This window comes from Monodon monoceros, unplaced genomic scaffold (assembly GCF_005190385.1).
Source record: "Monodon monoceros isolate NGI ecotype Baffin Bay Population unplaced genomic scaffold, NGI_Narwhal_1 Super_Scaffold_16, whole genome shotgun sequence".
NCBI classification, from domain to species: domain Eukaryota; kingdom Metazoa; phylum Chordata; class Mammalia; order Artiodactyla; family Monodontidae; genus Monodon; species Monodon monoceros.
Genome location: NW_021703772.1, coordinates 13,611,737 through 13,634,144, shown reverse-complemented (window position 1 = coordinate 13,634,144; position 22,408 = coordinate 13,611,737). Strand labels below are relative to the sequence as shown.

General features: G+C 38.0%; 1 protein-coding gene across 7 annotated transcripts in view; it reads right to left on the bottom strand.

The window, feature by feature from the left end:
• DOCK10 (dedicator of cytokinesis 10) overlaps window positions 1-22,408 on the bottom strand; it is a 280,897-nt gene that overhangs the window by 73,492 nt on the left and 184,997 nt on the right. For all 7 annotated transcript variants that reach the window (XM_029224638.1, XM_029224643.1, XM_029224644.1 and 4 more), the window contains 10 exons: window positions 18,607-18,828; window positions 18,060-18,182; window positions 16,729-16,811; window positions 11,516-11,638; window positions 8,771-8,850; window positions 6,772-6,959; window positions 6,204-6,269; window positions 4,373-4,465; window positions 346-469; window positions 28-149 (listed from right to left, as the gene is read on the bottom strand). In XM_029224638.1, the coding sequence (XP_029080471.1) occupies window positions 28-149; window positions 346-469; window positions 4,373-4,465; window positions 6,204-6,269; window positions 6,772-6,959; window positions 8,771-8,850; window positions 11,516-11,638; window positions 16,729-16,811; window positions 18,060-18,182; window positions 18,607-18,828 (1,224 nt within the window). The remainder of the gene's footprint in view (window positions 1-27; window positions 150-345; window positions 470-4,372; window positions 4,466-6,203; window positions 6,270-6,771; window positions 6,960-8,770; window positions 8,851-11,515; window positions 11,639-16,728; window positions 16,812-18,059; window positions 18,183-18,606; window positions 18,829-22,408) is intronic.

Below are 22,408 nucleotides of genomic sequence, written 5' to 3'. Positions count from 1 at the left end.
TCTCTTAAGCTATACATCATTCAATACCTTTCCACTTGCAGAATCTTGAAAGCTTAAATAATTCGGAGGCAGGCTTGTTGCTACTGGGATATTGTACTCTTGAGAAGCTATCTGATCATCTCTCATGAGAGGAAGCCAAGCATATCCAACTGTGCAAAGGAACAACAAAGGGAAAACTTTTCAGTACAAATCTTCATGGCGAGGAGTAAAAATAAAGCTATTTATCATTTATGAATATAAAACGTCACTTTAAAAAACTCAATAAATCAGAGCTTTTCAAATACTCTCCAATTTAAGTTCCAGAGATAACATGCACAGCTATCTCAGATTGCTTTCTGTCAATACCTGGTGTTTCCAGAGCCTCCTTCTTTTTGGCGTTAGCTTTTGCATTTATGTCACAAGTGACATGATAAAAAGAAAAAAAAATATGGTGTTTCTCATGAAGTTGTGTTGGTAGCTCAATTTTCACCTGCAATGAAAGAGATAACAGCTGGGCGAAGATTGAAATCATTTTCCCAGTGTCAGGACAAGACAAAGCATAGGCATGTTAGCCTTTTTAAAAGTCTTTCACTGAAATCTAGGTCCACAATTTAATAGTCAGCACTAGAAGTACGATTTACCTCTCAATAAATATCCATCCCACTAGCAGTAATGTGTTGTTATTTTTACTTCTTTATTGTGGTGATAACTTAGAATACCTAGTGTTTCTCATTAGATAATTTATACCACCATGAATTACACACACACACACACACAGACACACACACACAGACATGACAGTAGCATGTAAATAAGGCACAGATTAAGGACCTATCATCAAGGGACATGAGTTGAGTGAAGAGTAGGTCCTTGCCTCCCAGAGTGTGTGCATGGACCAGTTGCATAAGCATCACTTGGGAGCTGATTAGAGATGCAGACTCTCAGACACTACCCCAGACATACAGAATCAGAATCTGCATTTAGCAAGATCCCCAGATGATCCACAGGCACATTGTTGAGGAACATGGTAGTGGCAAATGATGTAACTGGAGCATGGAATCTATCTGTTATAAAAACCACAAAAAGATATGTGGTATGTATTGTGTAAAAAATTACACTGTGGTAACTTAGTAATGAGCCATTTTGAAAAGAGGTCACGTTCTCCTCTGTAAATGACACTTGCGAAAAAAACATAAAACATAAAATTGATATAGGTGAAGAATATACTTAATGAGGAGCGTCCTCCATGTTCCTGGAAAGAAAGGTTTTGGAACCTTCTACATGTGATAGTGCTTTGCAGTTTCCAAACCTCTGTCACATAGGTTGTCATTTAATTCCCTCCACGGCCTTGCAAAGTACGATGATACAGAGGTAGCAACCAAGGCGAAAGATGTTAGGGGGCTTTGAGTCACTGGGAGGATGGACTAGTCAGTAATTAATAGGATCTTCCAGGACAAGAACACATGTCACACTGGAATCCCAGGATCCCATGCAGGTAAGTGACATTCAGTTCAATATTAGCAACTAGGTAATTTCTTGAACAGTCAAATCAAGCAATAAGGTGATAAACAGCCAAGCAAATTATCTACTAGTTTTTATTAGACTCTCTGTGCATCTACATATATAGTTACTTTATTGTCACATTGCTCAGGAGAGAATTTATTACACAGATTTTCAGTGTCATCCCTGGAACAGCAGTATCAGCATCTCTGAGAAAGTTGTTTAGAAATGCAATTTCTCAGGTCCCATCCCAGACATATGGAATCCAAAAATCTGGGGTGGGTTCCAGTAATCTGTGTTTTAACAAGCCTTCCAGGTGATTCTGTGCCTGGTAAGGTTTGAGAACTCCTGAATTAGAATGGTTTACAGCTTACATATATTCATTACATACCAGCATGCTAACCTGGTAACAAAAGCCAATATACAGTTCCAAACATACAATAACTAACAATGCAGTAGAATGAGATTTTCTTTTTTTAGTTGGAATACATGGGACTGAAACAAGTGTTCAAGAATTCCAGTAAACTACATATTAATGCTAACACTCCTTGGTAACAAATACTGCAAATACATTATATTTTAGCAGTGCCTTAGAAGAATTTATATTCATCTTTATAATTAATGCAATCATCTTTTGCAATAAAAAAGAAGAAAATGGTTTTGAATCTGCACTGCAGAGTTCACCAGGCAGTTCATTATATACATGTTCTCTTGTGGAAAAGCTCATGGCTTTTACAAGGATTCCGGGAAGCACATGAGCGTGAGAGAGATTAAAAGCCAGACTTAACCGTAAGAACATTTTCTTTTTCTTCGTTAAATCTTATATGTCGACAGAGGATGCACCTTTCAGATGGGCTTTGTCAAGAGGTCAACCAATGTAGTAAATATTCTGTAATGTAGTAATGGCCCTTTCCCTTATTTATTTTTTTTAGCTCTGTCCTGAATTTATAGGGAAAAAATTTAAGAGCATTAAATGGATGTGGAGGAAGGAGATAAGGTTAGTCAGGTCTGTGGTTTCACTGGTGTTCTTTTAAGAAGTTTATAAATGGTTGACGTGTAACAAGGTGTGACAGGCAGAATAATGGCCCCCCAGGATGCCCCCCAAGTCCTAATCCTCAGAATATATGAATATGTCTCCTTACACAGTAAAAGGGACTTTGCAGCTGTGATTAAATTAAGGGTCTTGAGATGGGGAGATTAAATTGGATTAGCCCAGTGGGCCCAATGTAATCGCAAAGGTCCTTATCAGAGGAAGGCAGGAGAGTCAGGGTCGTAAGAAATGTGAGGAGAGAAACAGAGGTCAGAGTGATGACATTGCTGGAAGGGGTCACAAGCCAAGGAGTAAGGGCAGTCTCCAGAAACTGGAAAAGGCAAGGTAAGGATTCGTCCCAGAACCTCCAGAAGGAATGGAGGCCTGCTGACACCTGATTTCAGCCCTGTGGGACCCATTTCAGAGTTCTGACCCACCGAACCGTAAGGTAATCAATGTGTGTTATTTAAGCCACGAAACTGTGATAATTTGTTAAAGTAGCAATAGGAAACTAATACAAAAGATGTGGTATTTTAAATCCCAGAAATCACATTGGCAGGTTGCATTAGTTCAGACCTTAGCTTCACGGTTAGAAATTAAATTTAATCACTGAAACTTGTTTGTAATACAAGCTGACATATGTATAGTCATTTACTACTAATCCAATAAGTTTTTTTTTTTTTTTATATGGGTTATAGCAGAGCAGTGAAGCTTCAGGCTCTGGAGTCACATGGGCTGGCTTAAATTCTGACTGTCACTTCATAGTTATGTGCCCTTGTCAAAGTTGCTTCTCTGATCGCTGGCTTCCTTATCCATAAATTAGGAAGGTGTGAAGGTTAATTTTATGTGTCAACTTGACTGGGCCACGGGATGCCCAGAGAGCTGGCTAAACATGATTTCTCCGTGTCTGTGAGGGCATTTCTGGAAGAGACCAGCATTTGAATTGGTAGACTGAGCAAAGCAGATGGCCCTCCCCATGTGGGTGGGCACATCTCGTCCACTGAGGTCCAGAACAGAACAAGAAGGCAGAGTAAGGTTGAATTTCCTCTCTGCCTGACTGCTCGACCTGGAACACTGACCTTCTCCAGTTCTTGGCACTATTGGTTCTCAGGCCTTCAGACCTCGACTGGACTCTACAATAGACACGCTGGTTCCCAGGCCTTTGAACTACACCAATGGCTTTCCTGGGTGCAGATGGTAGATTGTGACACTTTTCAGCCTCCATAATGATGTGATCTGATACCTTATATTAAATTGTACCTATCTATCTGTCTATCTATCTATCTACCTGTGTATCTCTCTATCTGTCATCTTCCTATTGGCTCTGTTTCTCTGGAGAAAGCCATGTGGATCAAGTGAGATAGTGTCTATTTAGAGTATAGCGTGGTTCCTGGCACATAAGAAGAGAGTCTTGAGGGTTGGCAGGGCAGGTCTTGAGGTGAGGCAGTCCAAGCTCCTTCAAGTTCATGAGGGTTATAAACAATAGTTGGCTCATACTCTAGCCCTTTTTGTTGTTTCCCTTAGGATATGAAATGCCGCTGTTGATTGGTAAAAACTACCTAACACGATGTTTGTTGCCCTAACCAATGAAAAAGAAAAGAAAAAAATTAGTCTCATTTGAAAGAAATGATATAATAAAAACATCACATTTTTAAAATCTTGTGCTGAAATACATGAGTTTGCAGCATAGTCCTGGAGCAACTGTCAATTAACGTGGTTTTTAAAACTGGGTTATGTAAACACCTGCTAAGGTATGTCCTTAGTCTGAGGAGTAGTCTAGAGAGAGTGTTTGTCATCATGTATTATCTTACCCACTCACCCATCTTTTAAGGAGCTGCTGGGGGCAGTGGAGGCTTGGCTTACCTCGTCTGAGAAATCTGGGCTCTGGGAATGGTGCAGAACTGCAGTGTAGGTGGCTGAGGTGAAGAGGGGCCCTCCAGGTTTTCCGTAAATACACTGTTTAAAAAGTTATGAGTTGAATAATTATGAGTGTCTGAAATTAACCCTGAGCACAAAAAGGCCACAATTCTTCAGTTACCCATTCTGGGACAAAGGTGCATTTTGTGGTAACTTGCCAGGCTGAGCTGACATCTAATTAACCTTGAACTTCTTTGATCTGCTGTCCTGTATTTATTATAAAACAGGGCACTGTTGAAGAAAATATGAAGGCTTTAATTCACTATGTAGATATTATACCAATACTGAATACCTGAATCAATTAACTACTACCTAACTTTTGATTACTAGAAAATAAGAGATACTTCGTTCAATTCTGATTCCTGCGGCCCACGGTACCCAGCTCTGGTCTAGAGTTTAAGGCGATCAGTCCTTAGTGATACAAGGCTTGGTTTGACCCCAGCTCCTGACATGCCAGTCCCCAACCAAGAATGAGAGCTGGAAGGTTAGGGCTGGTCCCAGGCTCCACTGTATTGTGTTATTCTTCTGTCCCAGCCCCTAATCAGGCCAGGGGATGGGATATGGCACTTCCTTGTCATAAAAGCCCCTTTAGCCCAAGGCTCAGAGTCCCTCTACTGAAGTCAGCTGTATCTCTTGAGTAATGCTTTAGAATGCAGTGAAACAGAGGTCACATGTACCTGCGAGTACTCCTCTGTTTTAGATTTTTCCCCATAAGCGATTCTCTAGCAGGCCTGGTGTGTTCGCCGTCTGGTCATTGCCTTTGTTTGCTTGACAATTCCATTTCATTTTATTTTTTCTCTCCTGCTGCTAATGCTATTGTGGAACTTGGAACCTGGGGATGCTGAGAGCGCCTCAGGACAGTTTTAAAGAACTCTTTCTCTCTATTGTGTATGATTCATTCAATCACTCAAATTGATTACTGTTCTTCTGAATAATGCTACAACCCTTCTGAGCACAGAGAACACAATTGGTACCTGACAGAGTGCTTTAAGAGGTGACCTCAGATAATTGTGGGGATTAGTTAGAAATTAGTTTTGTCCTTTACTATATCTCCTTCCTCTGATTCACCAAAACTGGGAAGATCTGGCCACAGGCCCACTGAAAATAATTTTCCTCTCTATTTTTATAAGTTTCTTTATGCTGTTTGAAGTCCCTAAAATAAAAACAGTATATATCAAATACAAACTCTGAAAAATGCCATCCAGTTGTAGTTTTATAGGATCAAACAGCCCAGTTCCTACAAAACTCATAGTCTTATTGATCTTATTAAGTCGCGTGATCAACAGCAGGGACCAGCTTCCCAGAGCCATTTCCGAGGTCCTCGGGCAGGTGGCCACACGCACCTTCCAAAAATGTGAGCGCCCCATGGGCCCCCTGCATTAGCCATCAGGCCAGTAGGCAGCAGCCCTTCTGCAGAGGCCACATGAAGCCCAGCTGGGATGTTGCATTTGAAATCAAGCATGCTGAATTCATGAGATGCGGGCTAATCTTTGAAAACGGCAAAGTCTTCCAGAGGGGCATCGTTGCCTTGATTTCACACTAGAACGGCTTCCTTTTTTCCAAATCATGAAAAGCTAAGCAGAGCCATGAGACTGGCATTTCTAATAGATCTAGTTAATGGTAGCTGTTCAATCAGGTACATGTTAGGAAATCTAAATCAAATGGACTGAATTGCTCCTCTTTCCAGCACACTAAACTAAAAAGCCCCTTGGTGGTGGGGAGAACCAGGGCACCTGCCTGCCCCTATGTGCTGTATTCCCTCATGGGCTGGGCTCACCTTCACGGGCTTGGCATCTTCTTCATCGGAATTTTTGAATTCAATGCACACGGTTATATTTCGTGCCTGAAATTACAGAGAGGGAAAATGGACATTGTAATTTCCTGTTAGATAATAACATCAAAAAACAATCCAAGTGCCTAAAATAAGTAGCTTCTAATTAAATCTGAAAAATGCAGAATAGCCAAAATTCTCTTGTGGCATTACTCATAGCACTCTGAAATAGCAGAAAGATTTGGAGAGATTATTTAAAAGGGAAGAAAAGACTCATATTGAAAGGGTGCAGGTAGGCTATTTTCAGAGTCTCTTAATAAACTAAAAATAAAGTTTGGAACAAAATTATTTAGGGCTGATTTCAGAAAGTTTTACTCATATGTTATAAAATGTGCATCCTCAAACACTTTTAAGGTGAAACTCATCATTGTCTCTCATTAAACATTTTCTTCAAATGGTTTTCTATTCTAAAGTGTTAGTCTGTAGTAATTTGTATTTGAACTTTCAAGAAACCATCTTAATATGGTCTAAATAGGGTGGAGAGAGAGGATGATATCTCAGAAACATATCATACCTTGTTGAAACATTTCTGGCTATCATACTTGAGGTGCTTGGGGTAAATGTAAATTTGATTTTTGTATACTCTGTAAGGACGGCAATACTTTGCTGAGTCGTAAACAAATTCTTCCACTTCCACTGTGGGTTCTGGTTGAGCCGTCACATTGAAAGGCTTGACAGGGATAAAGGACGATGTTACACAGTCTTTAAAAATCAGAAAAGAAAAGTTTGTCATTTGATATGATTGTAAGTGAACAGTACTTAACCTATTTTAAGATGAATCTACTCAAAATAGAAACTCCATGCTTGTATACTAATTTATGTTAAATTATGCTGGCCTGAAAACTTTGTAGGAGGTAAGCATGATAGATACTCAGTGATATATTTAACATCAAAACTGATATCTCAAAAAACTGGTAAATCTTTTGGATTTATAACTATTTTCTTTTTGTATTCAGCTTCGTATAGAAAGTAAATTTTAGCTAGAGATCCTCTGAGCATACTAACCAGATATTCTAAGATAAAGACTAGCCCACTGACTTTAGCCATCATACTATAAATATTGCTCTATGATGGAACAAAACTCTGTCCAGTGGGTTTATTACTGATAGTACCACTTGGCTTAATAGTAATTTTCCCTATGGAATGATTTTACAACATAGGCCCTAATCCCCCTCTGCATTAATAGTTACAATTTTATTTTTCTCTTCAGTTTTCACAATCTTTTAAAATCTAACCTTGTAAAAACAGCCTAAGGGGGGAAAAGACCATTAGGAATTTATAAATCAAAACTTGTCACTAAGCAGTTTGGAGGCTGAAGTTGTGGCCCTGAAAGACAGCAAGGCCTTGTACCTTCCTTTACCCCATCTGGAATCTTCCTGTGTTCAAACAAGCAACATGGTTAGCTACATGCTTAGCTATATCGTTAGCTATATGCTTGGGAATCAGATTACAGGCTTTTTTATTTTTCTTCAGAAATCAATTAGAATATTTTTATTATATGTTCAAATTTCTCTGATATCTCATGATATCAGAGAATATCATAGGATATTCAAAGAGAATATTTTAGCTTTCTCTTTTGTTATTTTTCTTTTCCCTAGGTAATAAAAGCAACCTCCCACAAATCAGGTAGAGGAAATGGCTTACTTTGTCATCTGTTTTTTCACACCAATCAATACAAAAGTGATTTGGAGCCATGATTTAAGTGAGAATGCTCATTTTATTTCATACTAAAGGGATTTGTGGAAAAGTCATAAGAATGGAAAACTTAATAGTGCTAATGGTAATTCAAATATCCTGTGGTAATAATCCTCTCCCTGTTTGTAGGTCTTTTTAGAATGCCTTTATTCATTCTTTCCATCACTGAGAAAGTCACTAAAAGGTGTAATTAGAAGGAAAATAAAACCAAATAAACTAATCTCACCACTTAATAAATAAATTCTGAAAAATCTTATTTATAAGTTAATAAAACTGCTTCTGAAATTTAAATTTTCACTAACATAAATAGAACTTTTGACCATATTCTGGAAAAGATATATGCTCTCTGTGTAATAACAGAGTCTAAAAACTTTCCAGCTATAATTACTGCATGGCCACTTGGGTGGCAACGTACCGTGTTCAGAGTAGCCCTTTGACAGCTCAGTGTGGCATTGTTCATTATGGGTTATTGGTTTATCAATCTATCTGAACCGGACTTCCTCATTTGCAACCCTTCAGGGTTTTGAGGATTAAATGATACAATTTAACACCCTGCTCGGTGCATGGTGTATACCAGCTGAATATTAGGTCACCCTGAATATAGTTCCTGTCCTACAATACTTACAGTCTGTCTTAATGGAGAAATAAGACATCCCAAATTTCTATAGGATAATGAATTACAGTTATCCTAAACCTTGAGAAAAAAATCCCCAAACAAACCTTTGTAACGAACCAACTATCCAACCAACCAACCAACTAACCAAAAAGCCACTAAACATTCAAAACTCTACAAGCAAGCCATGACGTCATCATCATACTTGGATGCTCCAAAGGAATGTTGTCAACAGCGATATCCAGGCTTCCAGGAATGGTCTGCGTTTTGCTTATTCTGTCAGCTCTGTGAAAGTATACCAGCATAGAAACACACACACACACACACACACACACACACACACACAGTGAATTATTCTAGTTGTCAAGGAAAAAAAACAGACAATGGTAATTCTGAGCTTTGATAAAGATAAACAGTGGGACCCTAAACAATCTTGTGAATAATTTCATTTAGCTAGTTCTATTTTGAAAACTAAAATTTATGTGATTTTGCAAATAAAAATTAAAAATCAGGGAGGGGTCAAGTTACAGATATTCTGAAGAATGTTTTAAATTTAGTTGCACCACTTCAGATAACATTTATATGGCCAAACGAGTGCAATGTAAATCGTTAGTTTTGGTAAATGGTAAATATTTAGTTTTTGTTAACAGAAAGTACTAGTATTTGAACCGATTTAAATAATTCACTTTCGCGAGGAATTTTAAGAAGTTTTGAGAGCAAGGATGGTCTTTGCCACAACTGGTAAGTGGACAGTTTGCTTTTTCCCTCTTCACCAACAATCCAGGAGGACAAGGGCCCTTTCCCTGATCCCTAGTAAGTGTATGTAGACCCTTCTTCACCACCTATCCCTGTGCCCACAGTCACTCTAATTCATGAGTCCTTGACTTTCTTTTCCTCCCTCTTTACTAAAACCTTCTCCCCTATCTTATTTTATAGTAAGGTGAAAGTTGCTAAGAACAGTTTCAAGTGTCACCCCTCTCAGGAAATCTACTTCGAGAGGCAGCTCTTCCCAGCCTGTGAGAGCTAATTGTTATATTTTCAGTTATTTTGCCTGCCATCCGTAAAACACAGTCATTATTAAAAATGAAATTATATTAAACAAGTTACATTAATACCAAGGTAAAAAGTACTGAAAATTCATCACTTAGTAATTGTTTTACTACATGGTGAGAGGATCCATGCTCTTGAGGTTATTTACATCTATCTGTGTGGTGGAAAAGTTATATGATGGTGTGCAGCGCCATGTTTGGCAAAACCCCACTGGTAGCTTGAAATCAGCTTTCTTTCCAGCTCCATGTTTGGCAAAACCCCACTGGTAGCTTGAAATCAGCAATGGTAGGAGAATTTACACCATAGAAATTTGCCATCAATACAAATCAGTTTTTTTCCTCCTAGAGGGTCAGTGGTAGACATTTATCAGCACACTGCTGAGAATAAATGTCATTACGTGTGAGGCATCCATGAAATAATTTAATGTCTCACCAGTACGGCGTTGGGTATTCTAGACGCCCTCTAAATGCCATAGTGATAACTATCTTTGCTAAACACCAATAACATGGGTTTTGTGACAGTATGGTCTTCTCCTGTTTTGCCCATTCCCTTCTGCTCAGTGTTACAACTTTTCAGGCTTTAGTAAACTTGGGAAAAAGTAAAGAGGAAAAGCATTCTTAATTTCCACTTAGTGGATATAGGGGTTTTGACCATGACGTTTGATAAGGGGAAGGAAGGTCTCCCCATGTAAGGAGTGGTCCTGTAGAATCACAAAAAAATAATATTCGTTCAATTCCACTTTTATTTTGTTTCCTAAGCTTTATTTTTTTCCAGAACAACAAAGAACATTGGGCAAACTTCCCTTCTAGTTAAATAGAAATGTATCCTCTATTGAAGATACAGAAAATATTAATCATGCTTGTTTCATAGTAATAAATAATTTTTGTTTTGGATAAGCAAACTTAATTGATAAGGAATTGTTGATTCTTAGATGGGAGAGGCAGAGAGTTAATATTTGGGAAAGGGGCAAAGGGAACAAGAATCCTGACTGTGTCAGGGGACCAACAGTTTAAGATAAGCCACTTGTCATGAAAGATCTTACCATCATCGGATGCTGAATATATGGTGATTCATTTTAAAAGTGTTGTGACTTTTATGTTTTTCTTCTTTTGGCTCTAACTTCCATTGTCTTTTCCAAAAGCATTTGAATGACAGAACTATTATAAATTATTGTATTCACAGCAATTAATTGCTCTGTGGTGTTTCATACATATTCTAAAATCCCCTAACACTCCTCCTATTTAGAGGTGTCTATATACCCTTCATTTGAATCTAGGATCTGTGACAGTTTGACAGTATGTTATGGCAGAAATGGCACTGTGACAGTTTCCCATCTTAAGAAACTGGCAGTGAACATTTTCTGTCTGTCCCTTGGGACACTTACTCTTAGAACCCAAGCCATAGCATCTCATGGAGAGAAGAGCCAAGGTCTCCAACCCACAGCTCCAGTTGAGCTTCCAGCCAACAGCCAGCACCAACTTGCCAGTCATCAAATGCGCTATCTCAAAAATGGATCCTCTGGCTCCATTGGACCTCTTCCAGCCGATGCCATATATAGAAGAGACAAACTGTCTTCACTTAGCCATGCTCAAATTATGGACTCAAGAGAAAAATAAGTGATGTTGTTGTTTTAAGCCACTAATTTTTGGGGTGATTTGTTACACAGCCATAGGTAACTGACATAGTTTAACATCTCACACTCCTTCCACATCATTCTGGCAAATTTACTCTTAAGGTGTCATTTGGGCATATGAGAGGTCATCTGCAAAGCATCTGCTTTCTGGGGGAGTATGGATATTTGGGAATCTGGTTATGGAGTATTGTTTATGCAGAGATAACAAATCAACAGCAGCAAGGTAGCTGATTCATGCTAATTTCAAGAGTATCCAAAACATCTTACCTTCTATAATCTGACACTAGTTTAAGTAGGTCCTCAGTTGAAATCTTGTTGCTTTCTTGTCTATACAATGGTGAAAATCTTGAGTCTCTGTCCACATTTCCCTGGTTGTCCTTAAATACTGATCTGAAAGAAAACAATATTTATTCAGTTTGGTATTTGGCATGGGAGGGAGGGGAGAATTCTACCACTGAACCACCAATGCTCCCCTCTTGGTACTTGGGTATTACTTACGAGGATGTATTTTTAAGTTGACTAAAATGATTCAATTTCCCATTTATAATGGAAGAAAGTCCAGGAATTTATAAAATAAAAAGACATGAAAACTTCTTAGAAAAAAATTTCATTTATACACTGCATTTATTATCTTCAATTTCTTATTTTCAACCTGGTATCTAAAGTGACAGCAGCCCATATTACAACTACATTTATTTATGATTTGGTAACATGTCAAAGCCACAGAGTATTGGGGGGCTGGAGAGGAATGGGAACACATGTTACCACTTTTTCATTATCTACTGGGCAAGCCTGGGTCATGTCATTTTGGGTGGTGCCGTTAGAATTTATGAATAATGGAAAGGGTATGAGGTTGTGTATGTGGGTGTAGAGAGCCAGACTCTTGAAACATTTTCATGGAGATAAATGTGCCCATGCCCTAAATTTTAGGGCAGAGACAAAGATAAAATGGAGAACACTTGAATGAGCATTTTGTATTAAATAAAGAGAACACTGTGAACCTGAACCATTTATTTCCTTCCTTGATCCATTTCAATGGGACTATATAGATTTAGTTAAAATGCATAAATTGTTTTCATCCAAATAATATAGTAATGCCGGGCAACACACTTCCTGAAAAGCAAGTATACCTAGCATGCTTAATGTCGTTTTTCTTCCCCATAATTCTTCATACTCTGTGTCTATCAAAGGAAAATTAGACCTATGTGTAACTGATTTTTCTTCAATGTTAGAGAAATGCTGAATCTTTATTTCTTCTAACTTAAGGACCTTAACGAGACTCTTTTACTACTCTTCACATTAGCCAAAGATTTCAATACACAGGCTGGAAAGGCCATTTAAATGGCTACCTGATCATAGAGCTTTAGTGTTAAATAATTTAGAAAATGGGCCAGGAATTTATCAGAATGATATTTTTAGACTCCTTCAACCTTTCTCCTCAGTTTTTTTTCTGTGAAGTAGTAACTGAGGGAAAAAAGGTCCCCTATCAAATAACACTGAGGGAGGAAGAATGAAAATATTTAACTTGAAGATTATTTTTATTTAAATATTATTCAGGGATTGTGTTTGAGTGTGTGACATTTTTCCCAACATGGGAGAAAGTTAAATTGAATAGTATTTTAAAAAAAATTTAACCAGTCACTTCAAATACATCAGTAGACTTGAGCTGTATCACTGGCTTTTGCTCTTATCTGCAGCAGCTCTGTCCTGGAAACAGCTCACTTACATTGGACACGCTGTGAAGAACACAGCAGCACAGAGAGGCGCTGGTCATGGCACTCACACTCTGTCCCCACTCCATAAATACGGTAACTGGCAGGAGAGCAGAGAACTGATTCATTTACGCAGATGGTTTCAGGATGGCTGGGACACCATGCCCTGTTCCAACTGCAGAGTTGAGCAATGATCCATGTGCAATGAAGGTCTCAGAGCCATGACGTTTAGAGTGTGATTGAAAAAAAAAAAAATGTGGTGTTTAGCCTAAAGGAAAAGAAGCTTAGGTATGCCTGAGAGCTTCATTCATAAGCAGCATGAGGGACTTCCTTGGCGGTCCAGTGGTTAAGACTTTGCCTTCCGATGCAGGGGGTGCGGGTTTGATCCCTGGTTGGGGAGCTAAGATCCCACATGCCTCACAGCCAAAATAACAAAACATAAAACAGAAGCAATATTGTAACAAATTCAATAAAGACTTTAAAAAAATATTAACAAAAATAAGCAACATGAATAGCTGTGATATATAGAAAGAACTGGGCCCATTTTTTGTGGCTTTGGAAGACAAAACATAAAGGTGTCAAGCAGTTTAAAAAACTGTGTGTGTGTGTGTGTGTGTGTGTGTATATATATATATATGAAGAATTATCTAATCATTGGAGCTATAAAAGAAGAAAGAACCACTGTGGGACGCACTTGAGTTTTTGTCACTGGAAGGATTTGAACAGAGGTTGGACAACCATTTGTTGGGTGGTGGTGTTGTGCTGTGTGCCTTCTATAAATGTATAGATATAAGAATGAAATTTTTATTTTAGTGTTGTTTAATTTTAAAGAAAATCCAGTTTGTTACTCGGTTCCATTTGGAATGTTGCATGGGACAGAGAAAAAGGAATCAAAAAGCGTCCTGTCCTGGATTTAGGCACACATAATCCTGGGGGTGATACACGAGGAAAGAGTTTGATTTAACAACGTGGCACATTTGTAAAGGTTGACTTTCTCCTGAATCAATGAGTGTACAATGCCCTCTGTAGCCATCTGAGTGCATTCTGTTTACCTACCCCAAATATAAGCTTTTTTGCTATAAAATGGTGCTACAGCTGGTGCCCAAAATAAGAACATGTACCAAATTAGTGCATGTTCTAGATAAAATGTTCACAGTGATGAGTATCTGTGTGTTTTGCAGCTGGTGGGATGACTGGATCGGGTAAAAATATGATTGGAAGCTAATTGTCAATTCTATGCTTTTTAGTGGCAGTTGATTTTAAGGGCCAAAGGGTTTTAGAGTCCACTCAAAGCTATGTCAATCGAGAAAATATAATAGAAAGGAAAAGGAGCCAGAGAACCAGCGGTGTCAGTAGGGTAGTGGAATATGTCAGCAGGCTGGCTTATGTCAAAACGACATGAGTAGCAAGAGCCCTTCTCTAATTTGGTCAACATTTACTTGAAGCAGTTTCCACACTGTGGAGGGAAAATTAAAATCTTCTTTGGTTGGATCTTGTACTTGTTTTTGTGGTTAGATATTCCAAGGGGTCTAACATGAAATCTTGAGAACTGTGCTGCTGATCATTTTTCTCAATCACTAGAGATGTTTATGTAAATGTAAATCATACATTTATGGGCACAAATTGGCGGTGTACACTGTTCCCTGGTCTACAACCAAACCAGTGACCAGGCATTCATGTAGCGTGAGCCTGTGGTTTTGCTGGCTTTCCTGCCCTAGACATAATTACTTCAATAGCTAGTAATATTATCAGCCTCCCTAGAAACTTCATCTATCTTTCCTCTAGCACATTTGACCAAGACAACTTCAAAGTAGGGTTGTTACTGCTTTTCCTAACTGCTCAGGTTCTTTCAATAATGGGTAATTCTTTTACTTCTTTCTCCCACATTATTCTTCATTGTCCCAAATTTACCTGAAAAGGAGGCTTGTTTGGGTGGATATGATCTCCGCAGGGACTTTTAATAATCATATTAGACTAATGGCTTCTAATAATGGCTATCTTTTATTGAATAAATATATGTACTTGTTAATCCCTGAAATAGTAAATTAGGTATTCGAATTCCTCTTCATACATTGAAAAAAAATTGAGACTCTAAGTTCTTGCTAAATTCACTGGTAAATAGAGTTGAGATAGGGAACCCAGCTCTGGCTCTAAAACGTCTGCTTATAACAATACTCAGAATAATCCTCAAACCTTAAAGAGAAAATGTGTTCACTATTATAATTTTGATATATTGGAATATTTCACTTTGCCAAAGGACATCCTGCCTCTACCCTCTACTTGCCCCAACTGATTATCTTGTGGGAACTGAGAATACTTATCAACATGAAAAGTTTGACCTGCGAATTACAATGTTATCCTTTTTTCTTGAAGCTTACAAGGAATAAAATGAATTAAGTTCATCGTAAGGGTTCAGTATTTCTAAATAATATCTTTTATTCATGAAGAATATCCTAGCATTAGCTGTCCCTGTAGGGAGAGATACTAAAGGGGGATAAAATGATATTTATGATCTACTTTATGACAGATGCCTTTGCACTCGTGATTGCACTACTGTTCACAAGGCGGTCTTGTTAGTTTCATTCTGCAAATGGAGACCCTGAGACTCTGAAAGGAAACTTGACCAAAGCTACAATCTATAAGTGGTATCTGATCTGGACCACGTTTTCAGATTCCTGGGCCTGGTCTCTTCCTCCTCAACTGAGAGGGCTGCCTTGGGGCAAATTAATCCCTAGAGACGGCATGAGTCTACCTTGGTTTACCACTGCCCCTAATTCCACATTCCTCCTCCCTGTACCTGTCTCCAACTTTCAATAACTACATCAACATTATGAAAAATAGTGGTGAGTTTACTCTGGTTATGCACCATAACTGGATACTGTGAGACCTGAAAATGACATAACTAACTAGTTCTCCCGTCCTTCTGGATTTTAAAGTTATTTGCATTGGGGTATAATCAACATTCAAATGGATACCTAATAGGCTGCTTGTTTTGTAGCACTAATTTATCTTTTTTAGTTCATTCAGGTTGTCCATTGCTGACCTTTTCCCATATATCTATGGCAGGCACTTCCTCCTTTAAGAAATTCATGTACTGATAAAGACACAAAGAGACTGACAAGGACAGTAGTAATTGATGTTTAAACAGATCTGAAAGGCATTTTTTGTCCTTTATGCAGAGGTTATATGTCCAGGTGGATGGTTCCACCATCAGTGTCCACATTAACTCAGCATTTCTATCAGAGAGTCAACCGGTACTGAGAAATGCGGCTATGCTAATCAGTACCAAAATCAAAGAGAGTTCAAGTGATCAATTTGATGGTTTCATTTGAACATCCATATATAGACCCGTGTTTTCTGCACGGATGAAAACATGCAGCTGCATAAGAAATCACAGTGCTTCCATCTGAATTTTATGCGCACCAAACCCTTGGGACTGATAAAACATCAAGAGTTTGTTAGACCAAATATACATAATAAAGAAGTTATGACTTGGCTTTGATCCTACCAAGAACCCGCTGCATACCTGGTCATGCGTACACTGTACACATGTCATGGTCCCAGTCTACTATGAGCTGGCTTGCTAAATTATCTTGTAAAACACACGTTTCTGGGGAGCTTAAGGTATTTTTGAAGATGAACACACTAGCATTCTTCTAGGTGTTGGTATGTTAAAAATAACGGGTAACACAGATGCGTTCAAAAATGAAGCTTTCAACGCAGACAATAAATGCACTTCTATTCTGTTGGTTGCAATTGTCAACCTACCTCATCGCCCAAGCAAATGGCATGCGGTATTTCCCCAACTTGCTGCAGAACTGCCTGTTGGATTTTAGTATCTTTTGTGCATACTAAGGAAAAAAATAAATATTAAATGTTGTTTAGAACATCACTGTACAAACAGTCCATGTAAAATATTAATAAATACTTTTCCGTGTTATATTGAAACTCAGTAAAATTCTGCTTTACTGGCTCACAGATTCTACCTTGTAAAGAGACAAATGATATCCTCTGTGTTCAAACTGGTGTATAACGCTTTCTTTCTTTTTAGTTTAGAAATTTCAAATGTAGAAAACACCCTTATCTTGGAATACCAACTTTTTTTCTGACTTAAAAGACCTTAAAATATTGAATGGAAAGAGTTATGAAATTTACAGTCACAGGCTGTCCTGTATTTATTTTTATTTGTTATGATAGAGGTCAGCAAACTTGTTCTGTAAAGAGTCACACGGTAAATATTGGATTGGCCTAAAAGTTCTTTCGAACAAACTTTTTGGCCAATCCAATATATAGGGCTTTGTGGGCCATGTGGTCTCTGTCTCAGCCTCTCAACTCTGTTGCTATAGCAGGAAAGACAATCTTAAATGAATGAGTGTAACGCGTTTCAATAAAACTTTATTTACAAAAATAGGTGACAGGCTGGACTTGGCCTGCACTCCATAGTTTGCTAAACCCTGAATTAAAGGATTCTCATAAATATGTTAAACACTGCCCTAAACTGTCACACGCCCTCAAATTCAATTATTATGCATTATTTTCCCAATATACTTCTTTGTGTGGATAATATAAACTTTTTGTATTTATTTTCTATTAAAAAATAACATTCAATTATTATAGAAAATATGGTAATTGAAAAAAGAAAGCAGAAAAAATGTCCTGCAGTCCCACCATTTAAAGAACTTATGGTATTTTCTTTCCTCTTTCTTTCTTCATTTAGGTGTTATTAAAATTTGGTAAACAACTATTTTACTTTTTCACTTAGTTCAGCATAAGCATTGCTGATGTCTTAGTAAACTGTATTCCCTTGTTTTCAGTCAGATTAATCCTAACTTTTCATTATTGTTAACACTTTAGTCTTTGGGGGTTAAAGTTTTATCCACATTTAAATTTATTTCTACCAATAGAGTCTCAGCAGAAATTGCAGGATCAAAAAACATAAGCCGAGAATATATACTTTAAAAATTTCCTGTTTGATACTCATTTCACTAACAAGGGAATACTTCAAGACTTACATTTATCAAACTTGATAATTCATCAAGGCAGTGTGATTTTATTTCTTGAAAGTAATTGCAATTATTTATACAAAGATCATGCATTACCTTGTTGGAGTCTGGATTTTTAATATAAGGTTCAGCACCACTTGCAATGTTTCCCATCAGTACTTTTTCGATTTTGGCCACCAAAACAATTTCAGAATGTGGATTGCTTACAGAAAATATAGCCTATGTACAAAGAAAACACCTAATAAGCATCTAGGAAACCACACTGAAGACATTTACAAAATTCTACTTTTTTTTTTTTTTTTTTTTTTTTTTTTTTTGGGGTCGGGGGCCCCTCCCTTTTTTTGGCTCTCCCCTTTGCGGAGCACAGGCTCCGGACGCGCAGGCTCAGCGGCCATGGCTCACGGGTCCAGCCGCTCCGCGGCATGTGGGATCTTCCCGGACCGGGTCACGAACCCGTGTCCCCTGCATCGGCAGGCGGACGCTCAACCACTGCGCCACCGAGGAAGCCCCCAAAATTCTACTTTTTTAGAGTACAGCTTTAAGGGGGATTTTTATTTGGAAAACTGCTCATCTTATGTAATCTATTGGTAAGAAAAATGGAACAAGCATTTTCCCTCCCATGACAGATAAACAAAAGTGCAACCTGCTTTGGAAATTTTAGCCATTCCTCTGGAAATCCCTTGACATGAGGTTCTTCTGATTGTCTTGGAGTGACAGTGTCTATGTTTCCATTTTCCAAAGCCACGGAAGCCCCTGAGAGCATCTGCCTGACAGCAGTGTGGTTTAGATCCACGTGGAAATCAGCAGAAATCTTCCTGCTGTTTCTGAGGTCATAAAGTGCCACACTCACAAAAAAAGGCTCAATCTTTGGAGAAAAAGAAAGAATTGATGGTTTTGACATAAAATCATCACACAGGGGATAGCCTCCTTAAGTACATTATTTAATAAGGCAGTAGATAAAATACTACTACTTATATATAGTACAATATTTCTATATATAATATGTTATATGTAATAGATATAATACTATATATTATATTGCATGTATTGTAGATTTTATATATAACATATAAAATACAATATTTGTAGGCAAGTTCCCAGAATCCCTTCCACTCTCAGGTCCCTCAGATCCCAGAACTGTATTTCGTTGGTTTCTTCATTCTACTTTTCCTGCCAAATATTCTTTTTCATACGTTGTAATACATGTATGATTCAACCTTACAAAACCTTCCAGTTATTTCCTTTGCTCTCTCAGAAATATCTGCAATGTCAGTATCCCTGATGATGCCGCATGATCTGACTCAGGTCATGCTTTTGGGGGCAGTAATACCCCAGTGTGACGTTTGATTTTCATAGTTCATTATAGCAAGGGCACAAAAAGTCAACTTTCCCACGACTTTAGGTAATGTTAACCTAAATATTCTGGTCTTGTTGGCATCTTCCAGTTTTCTCCATTATAACGTCACCATTTTCCCTTTGGTAAGTGATTAGCCTTTTTGGAAATATTTTCTGAGATTACACCAATGTCCTGCTACTCATCGAACCCAATCCACCATTCGTAACTCCCACTGGAACCAACTACCACTGTGATGGCTACCAATGGTGATCTTCTAGTTCCATCATTCTTTCTACATTAGTCGGTATTTTACTGTAACAATGAGCTTTCCTTTACCCCTCATTTTTTATTCATATATATATTTATATACACATACACACACATATGTACATATATATATATGTATGTATAGACTCATGGATTGCTATTTTATTCAATAAATTTCCATCTCTTACTGTCGTTATTTATAGTGATACTCGACTTGTCTCAGATTTGGCTAGAGGTACACCCTTCAGTGTAGCTCCTGTGTCTTTATGGTAGATGAGCATCATTTTTGGAGCACCTCTTTCTTTACCCAACAAGATGTTCCAGGCTCATCTTATACTTTCCATGTCCCAGCCATTCCTCCAAAGAGCCCTGGTTCCTGTTAGTGAGGGTGACACTTAGAAACCAAGATCTGGGTGCTTGCTATCTATGCTCATTGTTTCCGGGACACACACATATATATACATATACACAATATTCACAGCTACAATGATGTCTCTATCTCTGTCAGTACATGAATATTTATTAAAAACTCATGGGTTCATGTCATACCTCCATTTCCAATCCAAATACTCAAAGATTCTTTCTAGCCTTTCCCTTTTACATATTTGCGAGTATTTCATCCAATAGTGAAAAACCTGACTCATTATCATTTATTTATTTACTTATTTGTTCAATTAGTTTACTTATTGTTCAGAGTAACCAGTCTCCCAACCATAGTAGCTATCTAGCTATCTCCTCTGCACCAGCCTGCACAGTGCCCCAGATCCTGACAAATCCAAGGGCGTGGCACCTCTGCGCCTCCACGTGGCTTTCTGCCCCGCATCATCTGGAATTCTTATGCTCACTCAATTTCCAAGCCTCTGTGTGATTGCTCCCTTAACCTCTTACTACCGTGCTAGGAAGGAAGAGGAAGATGTGAAGTAAAGGGCAAATGCGAAGGTAAAGGAAGATGGAAAGGGAAGGGAAAGTTTCTTGCTTGAGTTTTAAAGAAGTAGAAATTTGGTAAAGGGGAAGTTATAAAGGGCTTCTAGTAGGTGGAGTGACATGGCAAAGTCACAAAGACATGAAAAAACACAGGTTTAGAGTGAGATCAGAGCGGAAACAAAAAGTTAGGATGTGTTTGCAGAAGATACATTTGAGAAACGTTAGGAAGGTACAACCAAAAGGCTTGGAAATCCATTGCTTGTGTGCGTGTGTTGGTTAGTTGGAGAGAGGGTTCACAAGGGCATGAATAAAAGAAAATCCCCAGGTTTGGGGCTATAGGAAACTAAGTGAATGACAATGCCATTCACTGATATATAGGATGAGGATACAAAGATGAATTCTTTGGTACAGAGAATCATCTGTAGGACTTTCCAGGAGCAGTTGGATATATGAGTTTTGAGCCCAGTCAAGGAAATTGGGCTAGAGATCTGAACCCAAAAGATCTGGGGATGTGGGTGCCTATTCAAGGCATTAAATAAAAAGAAGAGAATCAGAATGGCATCCTAGGAAATATGAACATGCACAGGATAGAGACTGGAGTAGGGAAAACAGCTTACAAAGGAGATGGGGGAGTGGAGAGAGATTTTTAAAAACAAGCTGCTAAAACTTTTTTAACGCTGCCAGAGTTATCAAAGACACAGAAGAAGAAAGATTTCAGAAAGAAATAATTTTCAACTAGAAAAATGTCAAATGCAAGAGAAATTAAATAAAACAAGGACTGAAATAAATATTGGTTGGCCAAAAAGTTCACTCAGGTTTTTCTGTAACATGGAAAAAACGGACGAACTTTTTGGCCAACCCAATATATGTATATGTAATTATATACACAGACACAAGTACATAAATACACGCATGAATAATTATATACATACATATATATGTAAATACATACATATGTAATTAACTACAGGCTTCTTAAAATGAATATACTTATAAAAAGTTTTTTAACTTTTGTTTATGCTACTTAATTTTGAATTGAGGCCTCTCACCCACCAGGATTCTGTGAATAAGCAGGTTACATACAAAAAATACATTGTGACCAAGTTCATCACGGTACAGACTCACTCATGCTGTGGATTTTGCTGAATGTTTAATAAGTATCTTGTGTTCTCTGAAATGCAGGATTATGGCTAGTTTATAACAGGGGTATTAGTTTAATTCCTTAATATTAGCAACACCTGCCAGCTCCCTTACTGTTAAATTACACATAAAATTCAACGCATTAGTTTTTAAAAATAAGACAAAATGGAAAAGTTTCATATTTTATAAATTCAGTTTAGAAAAACTCTTGGTTTGTGGCAGTGGTAGTCTGCTAAGAGTTGAAAAATACAAAATTATGTGAAAATAACTCAGGTAGGAACCCCAAACACATTGAAGGTCAAAGGTAAAAAATCCTTATTAAGTTTTTGTGAATTGCTGCCTTTGGATTTTCATTTCTGCTTCGTGAATGGAAATAAATCACCTACTTTGATAATCCATCAGGAATTAAAGCTCATATGGTGCTTCACTTATTCCTTCCAATCCACCTTTTCAACTTAAATGTCACATCTTACCATTTTTTAATTGGAGTAAAATTGCTTTACAATGTTGTGTTAGTTTCTGCTGTACAATGAAGGGAATCAGCTATATGTATACATATATCCCCTCCCTCTTGGACTTCCCCCCCCCCCACCCATCTAGGTCATCACAGAGCACCGAGCTGAGCTCCCTGTGCTATACAGCAGGTTCCCACTAGCTATCTATTTTACTCCTGGTAGTGTGTATATGCCAATCCCAATCTCCCAATTCATCCCACCCCCTTTCCCCCCCACCATGTCCACATGTCCGTTCTCTACGTCTGTGTCTCTATCCTGCCTTG